Here is a 20,074-nt window from a genome sequence, read left to right as displayed (position 1 = left end):
CTGCATGCACTCCTCCAGCTGGACAGTTAGAAGCTAGACAGAACACCTCCGGCCCTCTCCAGGCTGCAGCGGCAGCCCAAGCTCCTCCCCAGCACACAGGCTCGCTCGGAACCCCACTCCAGCTGCTGGCGACTGTGCCTTTAAATTGCTGCTTTCAGAGGGTGCATCTCAGGGGGAGGTGGGAGGGAGGGAAACATCTTCCTACAGTCTCCCTCTTCCCTCCCCTCCAAGACTCTCCAGGGTTTAGAGAGTGATTGCTGCCTAAAAAGAATCTCCTTCAGCACCCCAGCAGGCAGGGCTGAGGCCCTCCGGAGACCCAGGCGAGCCAGAGCAGGAGCAGGTTATCTGTGTCAGGATCACTTCCAGGGGAATAGTTCTGGCCCCTGACTGGTAAGGACGGGGCAGAGAAGAGAGAAGAGGAGAGAGCGTGCAACTCCTAGCCCGGCCCTCCTTGGGTTCCTTGCAAGTGGCCCAAGTAGGAAGAAGGCTCTGTACTTTCGGCGTTCCCGCCCGGATACCCCCTCTCACCTCGGCAGCCAGGCTGAGAAAGGACTCCAGGGTCCCCGCAGAATGACAACTCTTGTTCCAGCAACCCTCTCCTTCCTTCTCCTCTGGACCCTGCCAGGGCAGGTCCTCCTCAGGTGAGCTGAGTGGGGGTGAGAAGGAGATGCATGCAAATACCGGCCGGGGGTAGCAGGGGCCCTGGCACAGTTTCCTTGAAGTTTACAAAAAGCCCACAGTCTGGAAGGCTGCAGGGCAGGACACACCCTCCCCCAATCAGATCCCAGGAGACTTTCATAAAGGCTGTCAAAGCTCCAGAGCAGGTGGGAAGGCTTCTGCATGGGTGAGACTTTCCTGGGCCAGGGTAGGGGCTAGGGAGTGAGCCCCGGGACAGAAGCCATCTGTCCTGCCATGCAACCCTATATCTCCCTACCAGCTTGGCCACACATTCCTCAGATCCTTAAAAATGACACCAACATCTGCCAGCTGCTCACCCAAGAGATTTCAAGGAGCAAGGATTTTCCCAAAACCATATCAGAATGATTTTGGCTGACCAAACCTTGGCCCTCTGCAGTCACCTTACCCTGCCCGGGGGGAACCTGGCAGCTCACTGTCCCTGGAGGGGCACTAAGTGGCCATCATTTCCTGGGCTTGGGGGCAAGACATGCTTTGGGCTCCTTGTAAATGGCCTCCCACCCATTCTCACTTTCTCATTAGACCAGGAGCCATTCTAGGTGGATAGGGTGAGCTGAGGAGGAAAGATGGCTGTGCCTTGGGCTGAACTGGTCAGAAGAATGCCTCCCAAGGTGGAGGCAGGTGAGTGCCACCGCGGTATCGTCCTCCTCCTCTTCATTCAAGGAGCACGCCAAGATCTGCTTGCCTCTCAGGAGCCTCCTGCCTCACTGCTGGCGGACACATTAGGGGGCAATCAGGCAGGGATGCAGTGGCTGGGGGGGGCAGTGATAAACTTCTTCAGAGTGAAAAGCAGCCCGAAGTGCAATGGCAGCTCAGCTGGAGTTGATAGGAGGATGCAGGCAGAAGGGGGCACCCAGCTGATGCTTGCTGGCCCTGCTGGAGGGGAAGTTGCCTCAAGGCCCAAGCTTTGGTGGCAGCATTCCCACTTGAGTGATTAGAGCAAGGCAGGCCCTTAGGAAATCTTTAACACTTTTTTTTTAATTGTTTTATTTATTTATTTATGGCTGTGTTGGGTCTTCGTTTCTGTGCTAGGGCTTTCTCTAGTTGCAGCAAGCGGGGGCCACTCTTCATCGCGGTGCGCGGGCCTCTCACTATCGCGGCCTCTCTTGTTGCGGAGCACAGGCTCCAGACGCACAGGCTCAGTAGTTGTGACTCACGGGCCCAGCCGCTCCGCGGTATGTGGGATCCTCCCAGACCAGGGCTCGAACCCGTGTCCCCTGCATTGGCAGGCAGATTCTCAACCACTGCGCCACCAGGGAAGCCCAGGAAATCTTGAGACCAAATCCTTCATTGTATTTACGGAAACTGAGGTCTAGAGAGGGCAAGTGACCTGGCCAAGGTCACTTAAGTACCCAGTAGCAGAATCAGCGTTCTCCCCTTACCCCACCCCAGGGCCTTCCATGAGAAAGATTTTCAGCTCTGGAACCTCCCTAGTCCTGCCAGTGTTTGGAACTTTCCAGGAATGAAAGGGAGCAAGGAGAGGCCGCACACGGTGACTCTGCTTTCAGGTCCGCAGACAAGGTAACCCTGGAAAAGCGGGGCTGTCACTGCAGTTGGGGCCCAAGACAGCTGAGCCCACAGCCAGTCCCAGGGTCCTGGGGCTGGAGTTAGCGGGAGAGGTGACATGAGAGTGAGGCTGAGGACGGTGGCAAGGGTCTGGCTGCTCCACCTGCAGGGCCACGTGGCCTCCCGGCAGGCAGGTGACAAGCGGCCAGCAGCAGCACCTGGCCAGTGTGGACGCCCCGTGGTGAAGCCATGGACCTCTGCTTGCACCAGCACCAGCACCCGCCTCCTTGGGTTTTCAGAGCCTGCTTAGGCCACCTGCTCTGGCCACCCCCGCTCGGGGCCAAGGTGGCCTCTGTTCCCAGGGTAAGAGCTTCCTCCTGCTCATGGGATTCAAGGAAGCAAGACTCTAAGGGTCAGGGTGCGGCTGCCACTGACCTTCCCCCACTCTGGTTCCTTGGCAGACCGCCCTGGGCTGCTTGCATCATGGTATTGCGGTAGATGGACTTAGTTTTGAAGTCAGTAGCTCTGGGTTGGAATCTCAGCTTTACCATTTAGGAACTGTATGATCATGAACAAGTCACTCCATTTTGCACTCCTCAACTATAGCTGGAGGATAATAAGAGTGATTATTGAGAGGACTGATGTGAGAACTATACTAGATAAAGCGTTTAGCATGGTGCCTCAGCTATTTGTATTATTCTATCAGTCACTGGCAGGTCCATAGATTTACTGGGAAAGAGGAGCTCGCTGGTTCAAAGGAGACTCAGACCCAGGACAGCAGTCACCCCACCTCCCAGCCCCAGCATTGCAGCAGCAGTAGTGGCAGCCGGGGAGCTGGCTCTGGTGATGACGGCAGGATGGAGCAGGAGCCACAGGACCCAGCCAGGAGTCCAGCCTGAGCTCAGTGTGAGCCCCACGCCTGCCCTCAAGCCCTTGCTGAGTTCCTGGTCTCTGGTCTAGCTATTGGCTGGTAAGCAGACAAGCAGGCATATGGAAGGAACTTTGCTGCTCTTAGAGGGAAACTTGTCAGGGGAGAAGGGGGCTGGCCTCTAGGCTAGGCCAAAGCACACTGGCCCCCTCCTCAAAATGAAGCTCTTAGGAAGAAAGGATGGGAGTTGACCTTCACAGCATGGCCACTTTACTGGGAGGCTTTCCCATGCTCCTAGAGCCCTGCTTTCCTGCCTATTTTATTGCCAAGGTGAGATTACCTGCCTGCAGCTGCCACAACCCTGAACTGAGGTTCAGCTCAGAATATAGCTTCCTGCTGGGGCAAACACCAGAAGCCAAGCTGCCCTCTCCAGAAGCTGGGTCCTAGCCCCTGAGGAATCAGCATGAAGGCCAAGCAACTAAAACCAACTCTCAGGGGTGTAAATTGCCCTTGAGCCCTTCCCACCCTTGGCTAGGCCAGATGTGCAAAGCAGTGCCACAGCCACATTATTTCTGTCACTCTTGTTTGAGTATGTTCAAGGCACCTTCAGAAAGAGAATACTGGATGAGGCCTCAGCCTTGGGTTCAAGTCCTTGTCCTGGGCCCTGTGTCACTCACCAGCTGTGAGACTTTGGGCAAGTCACTTTTCTTTTGGACGGTTGATCTATCTATCTATCTATCTATCTATCCGTTTAATAGATTCCACATATGAGATCATATGGTATTTGTCTTTCTCTGTCTGATTTATTTCATTTAGCATAATACCCTCCAAGTCCATCCATGTTGCTGCAAATGGCATTATTTCATTCTTTTCTATAGCTGAGTAGTATTCCATTGTATATATACACCACATCTTCTTTATCTATTCATCCATTGATGGACACTTGGGTGATTTCCGTGTCTTGGCCATTGCAAATAATGCTGCTATGAACATGGGGGGGGGTGCAGATATTTCTTCAACATAGTGATCTCGTTTCCTTTGGATAAATACCCAGAAGTAGAATTGCTAGATCATAAGGTAGTTCAACTTTTAATATTTTGAGGGAACTCCACATTGTTTTCCACAGTGGCTGCACCAATTTACAGTCTCACAGATTACTCCTTTGGAAGCCTCAGTTTTCTCACCTATAAGATGGAAATAACAGTTTTCACCCCCATCACGCTGAGAATTTTGAGGGCAAAAAGATCTAATGTATGTGAAAGCAATCTTCTAGGACTAACTATTGAGTTGCTGTGTTGGCTTATGGGTTTCTGTACTTCTCATTTTGCAAGTGGGCACCTAGAAACCCATCTCCTAATCCTCCTGCCTGATGGAGAGACCAGCCAAAGTGGGGAGGGAACAAGGAAGGAGAGGGTCTGTGATAAAGGCAGAATACAACTGATCTCAGTTATTAATTCTTTATCTCTCCTGTCCAGGGTGGCCTTGGCAAAAGAAGAAGTCAAATCTGGGACCAAGGTGTCCCAGCCCATGTCCCCCTCTGATTTCCTGGACAAGCTTATGGGGCGAACATCTGGATATGATGCCAGGATTCGGCCCAATTTTAAAGGTAAGAAGCATTCATCCTACAAAAAACCCCTCCCTCCCCACTTCTTTTGGGGACATACTGCAGAGCTAGCCCCCATTGCCTACCTCAGGGCCAGGAGGCTGGAGGTACAGGGCTGGCTCTCACAGCTCAGAAGGAGCGTCCCCTCCCCAATCATCCATGGGCCAGCAGTACCCTGGCCTCAAGCTCAGGGAGGGAGTCTTGGAAACTTCTCCCAGATTCCGGGAATGCCCTGCCAATATGGCTGTGCTTTGCTACCCTTAGGCCCACCTGTGAACGTGACCTGCAACATCTTCATCAACAGTTTCAGCTCCATCACCGAGACTACCATGGTAAAGCATCGCCCTGCTCCCGCTTCCACTCTAGTGTGAATGGGTGAAGCCCACCAGATAGAAAGACTTTCCTCCCTCTGCCATCCTCTCCCTGTTTCAGGGTCATGGCTAAAGCCATGGGATGTCCAAAGTCGGTCACTGGGAGTTTATCTTTCCCCAGCCCAGGGTTTTAGTGGCTAAAGGCAGACTAGCCTAAGCAGCAGATGGTCCAGTTTGGAAGGTAGCTTGATGCATGGCACAGGCTTGGAAATCAGATAAACCTGCGTTCAAACCCTGACTCTACCATCTCTTAAGCAGGTTACTCAAATCTCTCTTTGTCTCAGTTTCCTCATCTGTAAAATGGGGATCATAACAGCACCCTCCTCTCAGGGTTGACATGAGATTTAAGTGAGATGATGCATATGAAGAAAGCACTTAGCAGAGAGCCTGGCACATAGTAAGTACTTAATAAATGTCTTTTCCCTTCCCTTCTTTACCATATCAGCCCAAAGCAGGTTCCTTCTCCAGTGGAAAATGCCCACTGCCCCTGAGATGTGCTCCCAGCATTTCTTCCTCATGGCCTTCCTGCCCAGGTAGGCTTGCTAGGCCCCTGCAATAGCACTGCCTCTGATGGGCCCATCTCTGTTCAGGACTACCGGGTGAACGTCTTCTTGCGGCAGCAGTGGAACGACCCACGCCTGGCCTACCGAGAATATCCTGATGACTCGCTGGACCTCGATCCCTCCATGCTGGACTCGATTTGGAAGCCAGACCTGTTCTTTGCCAATGAGAAAGGGGCCAATTTCCACGAGGTGACCACAGACAACAAGTTGCTGCGCATCTTCAAGAATGGAAACGTGCTCTACAGCATCAGGTGCAGCTGGCGTACAGCCAGGAGAGCTTGGGGCAAGGGGTAGAGGCTGAGGGGTGGGCGGAGGGTTCCCTGTGCTGTACTGAGCCCCAGTAAGCCGGCCTAACTTCTTTCTTACTGTCCCTGCCAGGCTGACTCTCATTTTATCCTGCCCAATGGACCTGAAGAACTTCCCCATGGATATCCAGACCTGCACGATGCAGTTGGAGAGCTGTAAGTGTCCCTAGAGAGTCACAGAGTGAGGCCTGAGATACCAGCTAGTTAACCCCACACCATGATAGTCCAGACAGGAGAAGGGCAGCCCAGAGTGGGGATGGACTTCCCCAAGCACACACAGTGAGCTCTTGGCACAGGTGAGACTAGAAGCCAGGGCTTGCTAACACTCAGCCCAGTGTGCTTTTCCATCCCCTCGCTATTGGCAGGTCTGGCTGCCCCACAGGGCCGGGGAATGGGAAGGCTCCAGCCTTACATACAAATGTGCTTATGCTGGATGTGGAGGGTCATTTGAGGGGTACCTCCTCTGTCCAGATATAATTTCCCTCTCACAGTGCCTGAAGTAATTCTACCTTTACTTCCCCTGAGTTAAGACATTCAAGATGCCTATAAAAATCCAGAGTTGGCAGGGAAGGGGGGAGTCTTTGAATCCTGATTCCTTGTGAACACATAATTTTTTTTAACTGAAGTATAGTTACAATGTTGTGTTAATTTCAGGTGTACAGCAAAATAATTCGGATATATATATATATATATATATATATATATATATATATGTTCTTTTTCAGATCATTTTCCATTATAGGTTATTACAAGATACTGAATATAGTTCCCTGTGTTATACAGTAGGTCCTTGTTGTTTATCTATTTTACATATAGTAGTGTGTACAGATAGCTTTTGTAGAGAGGTGGGAGAGGACAGTTCTAGGCATAGGACAGTACCCAGGATAGCAAGGTCAGCCAAGGGCTACCAAGGGCAGGGCTGCCAGCCTGCAGAGGCTGCCCCAAGTGCAGAGAAGCTAAAGGGTAACAAGGCTGGACCATCGCCCATGTCCATTCCTTTGCTATCTCCTGGGCAAGTGAGACTGTGGCATCAGGAGATATCCATTTGATCCTCAAAGAAGAAGTCTTGTCAGGCTGTTTCCAACATATAATAACAGTAATGGATAGAATATGTCCTATGTGGTCAGCTTTTTAGAGTTCATAAACCACCTTCACATCCAGGTCCTCATTACCCCCTCTGAAAAGTAGGTGGAGCATTTTACAGAAGGGGAAGTGACTTGCCCAAAGTCACAAAGCTACTCTGGGCCAAGGCCCTACACTGGACATCCGTGAGCCTTGGTGTTTCTGCTCCCATTTCTACCCGACGTGTGAGTATAGTCATCTATGTGGCAAGAGCCTTCGTGAACTGCTAGCTATCTGTGAGCAACTTGGCATTTTCAATGTTAGCTCTCAATTTGCCCCAGGTCAGGACTCTGGCTGGGAGTCTGTGGTATGCACATTGTCCCATGCATGACTGGCAAGGTATAAATAGCTCTTTCCTCCCTGGAGTGAGGTGGCAGAAGCCCCAGCTCTGAGGCTGGCTCAGCTCAAGACATGTGGTCGGTACACATGCTTACTCCCCTGGGTTTGAGATAGGGCAGGAGGTTCCCAGCTGGTTTCCTTGACATCTTTCCAAGCCTTTTGACGTGCTTTCTAGGTCTGCCAGAATAATTTCTCTTTGGGCCTTTCTAAAGCTTGAGAACTAGGTAGGAGAGGAATCTGGAATCTTTCTGATTTACCCACTTAGGCTGGGCCCATGAGGCAATTGACCCTCTTCCGAATGGTTTTCCTTTCCAAGATGAGCATGAAACTCCTAAAACCCAGGCCTTATTCCTCATTTGTTCTTTCCTGCCAGTTCTAACCCTCTCCCTACCCCTGTCCAACCACCACACTCTGCAGTCCTCTGCCATCTCTGTCACTTTCAGTTGGCTACACCATGAATGACCTCGTGTTTGAGTGGCTGGAAGATGCTCCTGCTGTCCAAGTGGCTGAGGGGTTGACTCTGCCCCAGTTTGTCTTGCGGGATGAGAAGGATCTAGGCTATTGTACCAAGCGCTACAACACAGGTAAAAACCCAAGATCTTTACTGGCTGTGGGCCACAAGAGGGCCTCCAGATGGGAGGGAAAGGGGCAAGGCAGCTGGCCTCTACTGAAGGTCCAATCTGTACCAGATGTGGTGCTAAGTGCTTCATATGTCTTATCTCATTATGGTAGGGGTGATCAGCCCCATTTCTCAGAAAGAGAAAACTGAGGTGCTAAGAAGTTGAATCAGTTGTCCAAGTCACACAGCTAGTAAATGGCTGATTTAGAATTCAAATCCAGATCTGTCTAATGCCAAAGCCCTTGTTCTTGTCCCTATCACACGCTGCAGAACAAATGGTCCTGTGCCAGTGAGTGGCAGGAGTGTTCCACCTGTCCTGGGGCCAACTTCATGTGGAAAGTGGGGAATCTACATCTGGGAGTAGTCAATGAGTACACTGAACCAGGAGAGAACAGAATTCAGGTCACCAGCTGGCTTACCGTCCACACCTCCTACCACTGTCCCCACTGCCCAACTCTCATGAACTGGCTTGGTTTCCCAGGTGTGAAAAGCGTGCCAGGAAATGGAGAGGAGCTGGTTTTCCAGCCTGAGCGTCTGCCCCCTGCAGCTTCCCTAATCGCTGCTGGCTCCTCATTTCCCCCGGCAATTTGGCTGTGAAGAGCTATGACCCTGAGATAGAGGCCACAAGCTGAAGAGGGGAGATCTTTAGTCTGGAAGCTAAATTTGTTTCCCAACCTGTTGATCCAGGAATTCCACTGCCTGGAATTTATTATAAGGAAATATTCCAAAATATCATATTGACTTTAGACCCCAAGAGGCTTCCTGGGTCACGGTTTATACTAGCAAAATCTTGGAACTGCTCTAAATAGCCACCAATAGGGTGGAAGTTAAGTAAATTACATAGCGCATCTGCTTAGTGGGATATTATCCAGACGTTTAAAAGAACGCTTGCAAGGTGCTTATATTAACATGGGAAACTTCAAGTGGAAAAGGCTAAGATTCAAAGTTGTATACACAGAATGATTCTATTGTGATGAAAGAAACAAACCAAAAGCATGTGTTTAAAAACTCTGGAAGGAAATAGCACTAAGCGTTTCTAAAGCAGTATGATACAACAGATAAGAGCAAGAACTCGAGTCAGATAGAGCTGAGTTTGAATTCTGGCTGCACCATTTACTAGTTGGGTGCCCTTGAGCAACATAACTTAATCTCTTTGAGCCTCAGTATCCCTGTCTGTAAAATGGGAAATAATAATTTTACCTGCCCCAAAGAGTTGCTATGCGATTTAAATGAGATAAACTATATAAAGTCAGGGCACTTAGTAGGGGCTTGACAAATGTCAGCTTATGAATATTATTATTCTTTCTCTACTTCGCACTTTCGTTCTGTGCTAAACAAGTGTTAATTTTGTCATTGAAAACAAAACTGCTATCACCAAAAAAAAAAAAAAAAGGAAGGAAGGAAGGAAAGAAAGGAAAGAAAATATGGATACCTAGCCAAAACATGTCATGGCAAGAAGCCCAGGGTGGGTGGACTCAGGGAAGAGTAGGAGATCACAGCATCACACGGCATGTCGAAGCCACAATCAGTCATTGATGAAATCACTAATCTTGAGGAATCAGACATAAAATAATAATATACACATCCTCTGCTTTTTGCTTTGGTTATCCTAAGCGTCTGCTGCCAGAAGCTCTGAGCTTGTGTTTTCTTAGCCTTGGGGAGTGGAAAGCAGGGTAAAGTGAAGATGGCTGGCAGAGGAGGCGAGCATTGGTACACGTGCCTGGGGCCAATGCACTTTTTGTGGGTGGAATAGAATGCTGCTGCCAGATGCTTTCTGGGAACCCGCTGCCTGCTGTCCAGAGCTGGTCTCTGTTAGACATTGTTTCCAGATGTTTGCTATCCTGCTCTTCTGACTTGCTTAAGACACAGGCAGTGTTTATCTCAGTGAATCGTTGACGGAGAGCTTCAAGGGTCCCAGCACACACAAGCTAGGCTGCTGAGATTTGAGTGGAGTCTAAGCTCGTTTTGTTAATCATGATAATAGTACCAGCTACCTAGTGCTCAACACCTCAAATACATTATCTCATTTAATTCCTACAACTGCCCAATGATGGAATTGATATTGTTGTTACTCTATTTTACAGGCAAGGAAACTGAAGCTTTAAACGCTTAGGTGTTTTGCCTGAGGTCACACAGCTAGTGAGTGGAAGGTTCAGGATTCAAAGCCATACAGTCTGGCTCTGGAGCCCTCCCACCCTTAATCCTCTTGCAGTGCTGTCACGGGGAAGGCCTTCTGCTGGCAACTAAAGTGCTGGGAGCAAGAGGTCAAGTCCCCAATGGCTTCTCTGAGAGTTTCCTCAAAACATGCATCTGGTGCTCCCTGGGGCCATTTCGAAAGGCTCATTTTTTGGCCCAGGTTAGGTGCCCAGAGGCTGGCCCACAGAAATAGGGCTGCCCTAGTCCTGCCTCTCAGGCTCAGCTGCAGGCTGGGGACCTGGGGCCTGATACCTCACCTCTTTCCTTGCAGGGAAATTCACCTGCATCGAGGTAAAGTTTCACCTGGAACGACAGATGGGCTACTATCTGATTCAGATGTATATCCCCAGCCTACTCATCGTCATCCTGTCCTGGGTCTCCTTCTGGATCAACATGGGTGCTGCCCCTGCCCGGGTGGGCCTAGGCATCACCACTGTGCTCACCATGACAACTCAGAACTCCGGCTCCCGGGCCTCTTTGCCTAAGGTGAAGAGACATGCAAGGGAACTTGCTTGCCATAGAGCTCCCCATTTCCCATTCATCCCCTGTTCCCTCCTGCTGACTATTTTCCTTGGATTTAAGGTAGGGAAGAGCCATCGAGCAAGAGCAGGTGGCCTGCATTCTCTTCCCCCAGAACATACCGCTAACAACATTGCTAACAGTGTGGAGGCTTGGGTTGCAGATGCTGTCTGGCTGGGGAACGAGTAGAGACAGTGCTGACTTACTTTGACTTTCATCAGGAAATACTAGCATGTCCAAGATTAAAAGACCCTTAGCAAGTAGAAAGTCCCACTCCCTCACGGTACAGATGAGGGCATTACAGCCCAGAGAGATAGAATGACTTTCTCAAGGTCATGCTTCACAAGAAACAATCAAACAATCCGACATCTGTTTCTTGCTATGTCGGAAATCGGATACTATTACAAAGAACTCTAGAGACAATGTCCCTTCTTTTGGGGTGAGAAAACTTTGAGGTAGCAAATAGCAATTAAAGTCAGTAGACTTTGATCACCTAAGGCCTGGTGATATTTTGATTACACAGAGAGATTTGTGCTGATGGAACTAGGCCTAGGTTCTCCCTGCCTCATGTCTTCATGTGCAGAATTTAGAGGTTGTCACCTCAATGTCCTTACAGTCAGCAAGGCTCTGAGAAAATCAGGGAGCAAACTCATTCATTCATTCAATAAATATTTACTGAGCACGTACTATGTACCAGGCACTGTACTAGGCCACGGAGAAATAATGGGAAACCAAAACAACACAGCTTTTGCAGATCTTCCAGTGAATATATTCCCTCTTGCTCTGTATTGATGGAAACCAGGCCCTGTGATCGCCCATCTCCCAGTGTTTATTTTTAAGAGGATTTTTACTGGGGACTTAAACAGGGGGTAATCCAGACACCCAGAGTGAATTTACAAATTTGCTATATGGTGGGGAGGTGGGGGTGGGGGTAATAGTGGTTAAGAGTAAGAGAATAGAGTCAGGTAGATTTTGATTTAAGTCCCTGCCTTGTCATTTACTAATGGTGATCTTAGGTAAATTCCTTAACATCTCAGTCTCCTCACCTGTAACATGGAAATATTACCTCTTCCATAGGGTTATTGCAAGTAATAAATAAGATAATGTATTAACACAGAGAACAGTGTTTGGTACATAATAACCGCTCAATAAATGTTAACTATTGTTATAATTATTAGGGGTCTAGGTAGAAAGAACTGGGTGGTAGACCTAGGCCTAAAGCAGCTGGTGATGTTTCCAATTATTTTTGAGTCACCAGGAAACCTTTGAGGTGGTCCTAAGCCCTCTAGGGATAAATAGTGACAAAACTCAGATTAGGATCTAATGTCCTAGGGGACGTTGTCAGAGATCACTTCCTATACAAGCATACTTCGTTTTATTGCACTTCGCTTTATTGCACTTCGCAGATACTGCGTTTTTTAACGACTTGAAGGTTTGTGGCAACCTTGCGTTGTCAGATGATGGTTAGCATTTTTTTAGCAAAAAGTATTTTTTAATTAAGGTATACACATTGGTTTTTTAGACATAATGTTATTACACACTTACTAGAGACTACAGTGTAGTGTAAACATAGCTTTTATATGCACTGGGAAACCAAAAGATTTATGTGATTCGCTTTATTGCAATATCTGCTTTATTGCAGTGATCTGGAACCGAACCCACAATATCTCCGAGGTAGGCCTGTAAATGTATTTTCTAAATGGACACGGATATTGAAGAGGCTCTGAGAGGCAGACTGGGCTTAGACGAGGGCTTCAGGGCCAGGTGGGGCTTCGGTAGTGGCCTTGTATGAAAGCCAGAGGCAGAAAAGTAGTTCAGACCTAAGAACCCTGCCCTTGTTTATTGCCACTGCCACACAAGAAGGAGATTCTCCTCTATCTCAGGGAAGTGCTGCAATTTATGCCTTATTCTTGCTGAGAGAACTTCTTCCTCCAATCCCCTCCTGTGAGCAAACACAATCCACCTGCTCCCAGGAATCACTTTGTTTTCTCTTATGGAAAAAATGGACTTTGTTGGAGGATTGTTTGATTTGGTTTGATTTGGGGTGGGGGTTGCAGTATTTGATGCCTTATCAGATTTTGATGACCTTTTCTTTTTACGTATATATATTTTTATTGAAGTATAGTTGATTTACAATGTTGTGTCAATCTCTGCTGTACAGCAAAGTGACTCAGTTATACACATAGAGGCATCCTTTTTTCATATTCTTTTCCATTATGGTTTATCACAGGATATTGAATGTAGTTCCCTGTGCTATACAGTATGACCTTGTTGTTTATCCATTCTATATACACCAGTTTGCATCTGCTAATCCCAAACTCCCAGTCCTTCCCCACCCCCTCCCCTTTGGCAACCACAAGTCTGTTCTCTATGTTGGGGACCGTTTCTTGGCCTCATTGGCCAATAAGCAAAATACGTAGGCATGCACCCCGAACTAAATAGCTTCATTGGCCAGCCCCACAGAGCAAGGGACTAAGTCAGGGAACTTCCGCTCACTCTTGAGTTTGTGCAACATTAGGTTTTATAGGAGCCCCAAGGAAAAAGGTGGGGCCAGGTCAGGGGCTTCTGAAAGCCACAGCAATTCCACCCCCAGTACAACTCTAGTGTCCAGGATAAGAGCAGCAGAGGCTCGCTTTGTAAGGGGACTCAGCTGGGATGGCCATTCCCCATGCTCCCGGAAGCCACTCCTTCTTTGCGTTTATGAGGGCTAGGGCTCTCAAAGACACCCATGGCTGTCTCTTTGCCAGGTTCTTGATCTACACAACTGCAGGTGGCTCAGTGCATAATGGAAGGGTTAAATGGAAGTTTCTACCAGAGACTGACAGATTAGACCTAAAGTTGCAGTGGGGAGGAGGGACCCAATTCTTTCAAAATCTTGTAATCTAAATGGCTCACAGCTCTTGGGGCAAGTAGTAACAAGGAGGGCCAAGAGAGCAAACAGAAGCCAGCAGAGACGAATACAAACCATCCATCCATTCATTAATTCAAAATATACTTACTATGTGCCAGGCACTCAGCTAGGAACAGTGAACACGATGGAAACAGTCCCTGCCACTGAAGAGCTCACAGTCTAGTGAAGGAAATAGCCAGATATATTTGATGGATGCTAAGAAGGTGTAGGTAACCTGAGCACATACAGTAGGGGCAACCAACCCAGACTAGGATGAATAGGGAAGACTTCTCAGAGGATATGGTGTCTGAAGTGAACGTTTAAGTAAAAGTTATCGAGGTAAAGGAGAGATACAGAGAGAGATTATCTCCTTGGGAGACAACTGAAATTGATCATCATGGCAGGGTCATAGATTGCAAGGGGCGAGACAAGGCTGAAGTAGTAGGCAGGGGCTAGATGTCATGCTAAGGGGAGCATTGACTGTATCGGAAGGATAATGGAGAACCACTGAAGAGTTGTAAGCAGAGGAGTGATATGATCAGACTTACATTTTCAAAACAAAATTCTGGCTGCTATTTGGAGAACAGATTGGAGGTGGCAAGTGTAGATGCAGGGAGACCGTTTAGGGAAACTGTTGCACTCCTTCAGATGAGCCAGGATAGCAAGTGGATGGATTCCACAGATATTTAAGGCATATTGTTGACACATGTTTTGTTAACAAGACTTTCTTCCTGCTGCTTAAGGTGTCCTTTTCTTTTGATGGTCCAAAGTCCTTCGTGGACCTCCCTTGTCATTATCTCACTACGGATTTCTGTAGCACTTAACATCCCTGGGGGCACAGTGGGACTGGGAGATGGTGAATGAAATAGGATGACCTTTTAGTATGTGGCAAAGTGGAAACACCAAGGGATGCTTAATCAGGGTTGCCTAGCAACCCACCACTACTATCTCAGTGGAACTGACTTAAAAGGAAAAGAGCAGGGTTTCTCAATCTTTTTTTTTTAACACATACACACTGTATTTTATTTTTACAAGAGATAAACTGACACCAAGCATTGTAAATGGATGACCACAACAAAAGCAACAATGATTGCAATTACCAAACACGAAACACACTCATACTATGTCATAATATTGACATACAGTCCAGTAATCCTCCACTGTAACAGCTGCTTTACTTTGCAGTGAAAATTGATTTGTATATTTTTTGCCTCTGAGTCCTTGTGGGATTTTTTTTTTTATTCAAACAGAAAGTCACAAAAAATATAATCATCCTCATCAGTTCACTCAGTCCCATGTAATTAATTTTTTTTTATCTTGATCTTTTGTTAGCACCTTTATGAATTCATCAGTTTTCCATTAGAGTTCTGAAAATGCTTATTCATTCAGTTCAGCAGTACAGTCAGTTACCAGAAACCTGTACTTGTCAGAGTCTTTTCCATGAATTTCTTGAAGATGAAACCCTTTTATAGGAACATATTTGCAAAAGCATCAGCATACACCCAGAACTGTCTGTAAATGACAAAAGACTTAAAAATGACCACGGTTAAAGATTTGATGAAACTTCATAATAATGCAATTGACAAGGGAATTTAGTTATTTCTGAGATATACATTTTAAAGTAATAACTAGGATTATGACTTATAACATTATACCAGACCATATAAGATTTTTAGAAACTTCATGTAATGTCTGAAACATTTATATTAACATATTTCCATACAAATAACCCAAAGAAAGTTTAGTATTGGTTGTTTTTTGTTTGTTTGTTTGTTTGTTTTTCTATACTGTAGGTTCTTATTAGTCATCAATTTTATAAACATCAGTGTATACATGTCAATCTCAATCGCCCAATTCAGCACACCACCATACCCACCCCACCGCGGTTTTCCCCCCTTGGTGTCCATACGTTTGTTCTTTACATCTGTATCTCAAATTCTGCCCTGCAAACCGGTTCATCTGTACCATTTTTCTAGGTTCCACATACATGCGTTAATATACGATATTTGTTTTTCTCTTCCTGACTTACTTCACTCTGTATGACAGTCTCTAGGTCCATCCACGTCTCAACAAATGACTCAATTTCGTTCCTTTTTATGGCTGAGTAATATTCCATTGTATATATGTACCACAACTTCTTTATCCATTCATCTGTCAATGGGCATTTAGGTTGCTTCCATGACCTGGCTATTGTAAATAGTGCTACAATGAACATTGGGGTGCATGTGTCTTTTTGAATTATGGTTTTCTCTGGGTATATGCCCAGTAGTGGGATTGCTGGGTCATATGGTAATTCTATTTTTAGTTTTTTAAGGAACCTCCATACTGTTCTCCATAGCGGCTGTATCAATTTACATTCCCACCAACAGTGCAAGAGGGTTCCCTTTTCTCCACACCCTCTCCAGCATTTGTTGTTTGTAGATTTTCTGACGATGCCCATTCTAACTGGTGTGAGGTGATACCTCATTGTAGTTTTGAGTTGCAATTCTCTAATAATTAGTGATGTTGAGCAGCTATTCATGTGCTTCTTGGCCATCTGTATGTCTTCTTTGGAGAAATGTCTATTTAGGTCTTCTGCCCATTTTTGGATTGAGTTGTTTGTTTCTTTAATATTGAGCTGCATGAGCTGTTTATATATTTTGGAGATTAATCCTTTGTCCGTTGATTCGTTTGCAAATATTTTCTACCATTCTGAGGGTTGTCTTTTCGTCTTGTTTATGGTTTCCTTTGCTGTGCAAAAGCTTTGAAGTTTCATTAGGTCCCATTTGTTTATTTTTGTTTTTATTTCCATTACTCTAGGAGGTGGATCAAAAAAGATCTTGCTGTGATTTATGTCAAAGAGTGTTCTTCCTATGTTTTCCTCTAAGAGTTTTATAGTGTCCAGTCTTATATTTAGGTCTCTAATCCATTTTGAGTTTATTTTTGTGTATGGTGTTAGGGAGTGTTCTAATTTCATTCTTTTACATGTAGCTGTCCAGTTTTCCCAGCACCACTTATTGAAGAGACTGTCTTTTCTCCACTGTATATCTTTGCCTCCTTTGTCATAGATTAATTGACCATAGGTGCTTGGGTTAATCTCTGGGCTTTCTATCTTGTTCCATTGATCTATGTTTCTGTTTTTGTGCCAGTACCAAATTGTCTTGATTACTGTAGTTTTGTCTGAAGTCAGGGAGTCTGATTCCTCCAGCTCCGTTTTTTTCCCTCAAGACTGCTTTGGCTATTCGGGGTCTTTTGTGTCTCCATACAAATTTTAAGATGATTTGTTCTAGTTCCGTAAAAAATGCCATTGGTAATTTGATAGGGATTGTGTTGAATCTGTAGATTGCTTTGGGTAGTATAGTCATTTTCACAATATTGATTCTTCCAATCCAATAACATGGTATATCTCTCCATCTGTTGGTATCATCTTTAATTTCTTTCATAAGTGTCTTATAGTTTTCTGCATACAGGTCTTTTGTCTCCCTAGGTACGTTTACTCCTAGGTATTTTATTCTTTTTGTTGCAATGGTAAATGGGAGTGTTTCCATAATTTCACTTTCAGATTTTTCATCATTAGTGTATAGGAATGCAAGAGATTTCTGTGCATTAATTTTGTATCCTGCAACTTTACCAAATTCATTGATTAGCTCTAGTAGTTTTCTGGTGGCATTTTTAGGATTCTCTATGTATAGTATCATGTCATCTGCAAACAGAGACAGCTTTACTTTTTCTTTTCCAATTTGTATTCCTTTTATTTCTTTTTCTTCTCCGATTGCCATGGCTAGGACTTCCAAAACTATGTTGAATAATAGTGGAGAGAGTGGACATCCTTGTCTCATTCCTGATCTTAGAGGAAATGCTTTCAGTTTTTCACCATTGAGAATGATGTTTGCTGTGGGTTTGTTGTATATGGCCTTTATTATGTTGAGGTAGGTTCCCTCTATGCCCACTTTCTGGAGAGTTTTTATCATAAATGGGTGTTGAATTTTGTCAAAAGCTTTTTCTGCATCTATTGAGATGATCATATGGTTTTTGTTTTTTTTTAACATCTTTATTGGAGTATAATTGGATCATATGGTTTTAGAGAAGAAATAACAAATTTCTTCAATTTGTTAATATGGTGTATCACGTTGATTGATTTGCGTATCCTGAAGAATCCTTGCATACCTGGGATAAACCCCACTTGATCATGGTAAATGATCCTTTCAATGTGTTGTTGGATTCTGTTTGCTAGTATTTTGTTGAGGATTTTTGCATCTATATTCATCAGTGATATTGGTCTGTAATTATCTTTTTTTGTAGTATCTTTGTCTGGTTTTGGTATCAGGGTGATGATGGCCTCATAGAATGAGTTTTGGAGTGTTCCTTCCTCTGCAATTTTTGGAAGAGTTTGAGAAGGATGGGTGTTAGCTCTTCTCTAAATGTTTGATAGAATTCACCTGTGAAGCCATCTGGTCCTGGACTTTTGTTTGTTGGAAGATTTTCAATCCCAGTTTCAATTTCATTACTTGTGATTGGTCTGTTCATATTTTCTGTTTCTTCCTGGTTCAGTCTTGGAAGGTTATACTTTTCTAAGAATTTGTCCATTTCTTCCAGGTTGTCCATTTTATTGGCATAGTGTTGCTTGTAGTAGTCTCTTAGGATGCTTTGTATTTCTGCAGTGTCTGTTGTAACTTCTCCTTTTTCATTTCTAATTTTATTGATTTGAGTCCTCTCCTTCTTTTTCTTGATGAGTCTGGCTAATGGTTATCAATTTTGTTTATCTTCTCCAAGAACAAGCTTTTAGTTTTATTGATCTTTGCTATTGTTTTCTTTGTTTCTATTTCATTTATTTCTGATCTGATCTTTATAATTTCTTTCCTTCTGTTAACTTTGGGTTTTGTTTGTTCTTCTTTCTCTAGTTCCTTTAGGTGTAAGGTTAGATTGTTTACTTGAGATTTTTCTTGTTTCTTGAGGTAGGCTTGTATAGCTATAAACTTCCCTCTTAGAACTGCTTTTGCTGCATCCCGTAGGTTTTGGATCATTGTGTTTTCATTGTCATTTGGCTCTAGGTATTTTTTGCTTTCCTCTTTGATTTCTTCAGTGATCTCTTGGTTGTTTAGTAACATACTGTTTAGCCTCCATGTGTTTGTGGTTTTTACGTTTTTTTCCCTGTAATTCATTTCTAATCTCATAGCGTTGTGGTCAGAAAAGATGCTTGATATGATTTCAATTTTCTTAAATTTACTGAGGCTTGATTTGTGACCCAAGATGTGATCTATCCTGGAGAATGTTCTGTGCGCACTTGAGAAGAAAGTGTAATCTGCTGTTTTTGGATGGAATGTCTTATAAATATCAATTAAATCAATCTGGTCTATTGTGTCATTTAAAGCTTCTGTTTCCTTATTTATTTTCACTTTGGATGATCTCTCCATTGGTGTAAGTGAGGTGTTAAAGTCCCCCACTATTATTGTGTTACTGTTGATTTCCTCTTTTAGAGCTGTTAGCAGTTTCCTTATGTATTGAGGTGTTCCTATGTTGGGTGCATATATATTTATACTTGTTATATCTTCTTCTTGGATTGATCCCTTGATCATTATGTAGTGTCCTTCCTTGTCTCTTGTAACATTCTTTATTTTAAAGTCTATTTTATCTGATATGAGTATAGCTACTCCAGCTTTCTTTTGTTTCCATTTGCATGGAATATCTTTTCCCATCCCCTCACTTTCAGTCTGTATGTGTCCCTAGGTCTGAAGTGGGTCTCTTGTAGACAGCATATAGATGGGTCTTGTTTTTGTATGCATTCAGCAAGCCTGTGTCTTTTGGTTGGAGCATTTAATCCATTCACGTTTAAGGTAATTATCGATATGTATGTTCCTATGACCATTTTCTTAATTGTTTTGGGTTTGTTTTTGTAGGTCCTTTTCTTCTCTTGTGTTTCCCACTTAGAGAAGTTCCTTTAGCATTTGTTGTACAGCTGGTTTGGTGGTGCTGAATTCTCTTAGCTTTTGCTTGTCTGTAAAGCTTTTGATTTCTCCGTCGAATCTGAATGAGATCCTTGCCAGGTAGAGTAATCTTGGTTGTAGGTTCTTCCCTTTCATCACTTTAAGTATATCATGCCACTCCCTTCTGGCTTGTAGAGTTTCTGCTGAGAAATCAGCTGTTAACTTTATGGGAGTTCCCTTGTATGTTATTTGTCGTTTTTCCCTTGCTGCTTTCAATAATTCTTCTTTGTCTTTAATTTTTGCCAATTTGATTACTATGTGTCTCAGCATGTTTCTCCTTGGGTTTATCCTGTATGGGACTCGTTGCGCTTCCTGGACTTGGGTGGCTATTTCCTTTCCCACGTTAGGGAAGTTTTCGACTATAATCTCTTCAAGTATTTTCTCTGGCCCTTTCTCTCTCTCTTCTCCTTCTGGGACCCCTATAATGTGAATATTGTTGCGTTTAATGTTGTCCCAGAGGTCTCTTAGGCTGTCTTCATTTCTTTTCATTCTTTTTTCTTTAGTCTGTTCCGCA

The 20,074-nt window shown here is 44.9% G+C and overlaps 1 protein-coding gene across 1 annotated transcript in view; it reads left to right on the top strand.

Annotated features, from left to right (window-relative positions):
- The first annotated feature begins 459 nt into the window (after positions 1 to 459).
- The window catches only part of LOC309621643 (glycine receptor subunit alpha-4), a 31,739-nt gene continuing 12,124 nt past the window's right edge, over positions 460 to 20,074 (top strand). The window contains exons 1-7 of the mRNA XM_082409035.1: positions 460 to 641; positions 4,546 to 4,676; positions 4,938 to 5,005; positions 5,635 to 5,858; positions 5,986 to 6,068; positions 7,817 to 7,957; positions 10,460 to 10,674. Coding sequence (XP_082265161.1) covers positions 571 to 641; positions 4,546 to 4,676; positions 4,938 to 5,005; positions 5,635 to 5,858; positions 5,986 to 6,068; positions 7,817 to 7,957; positions 10,460 to 10,674 — 933 coding nt within the window. The 5' untranslated portion in view covers positions 460 to 570. The remainder of the gene's footprint in view (positions 642 to 4,545; positions 4,677 to 4,937; positions 5,006 to 5,634; positions 5,859 to 5,985; positions 6,069 to 7,816; positions 7,958 to 10,459; positions 10,675 to 20,074) is intronic.

Source organism: Balaenoptera borealis (genome assembly GCF_965194805.1).
Source record: "Balaenoptera borealis genome assembly, contig: HAP1_SCAFFOLD_774, whole genome shotgun sequence".
Lineage (NCBI taxonomy): Eukaryota > Metazoa > Chordata > Mammalia > Artiodactyla > Balaenopteridae > Balaenoptera > Balaenoptera borealis.
This window is presented reverse-complemented; position numbering and strand designations above follow the sequence as displayed.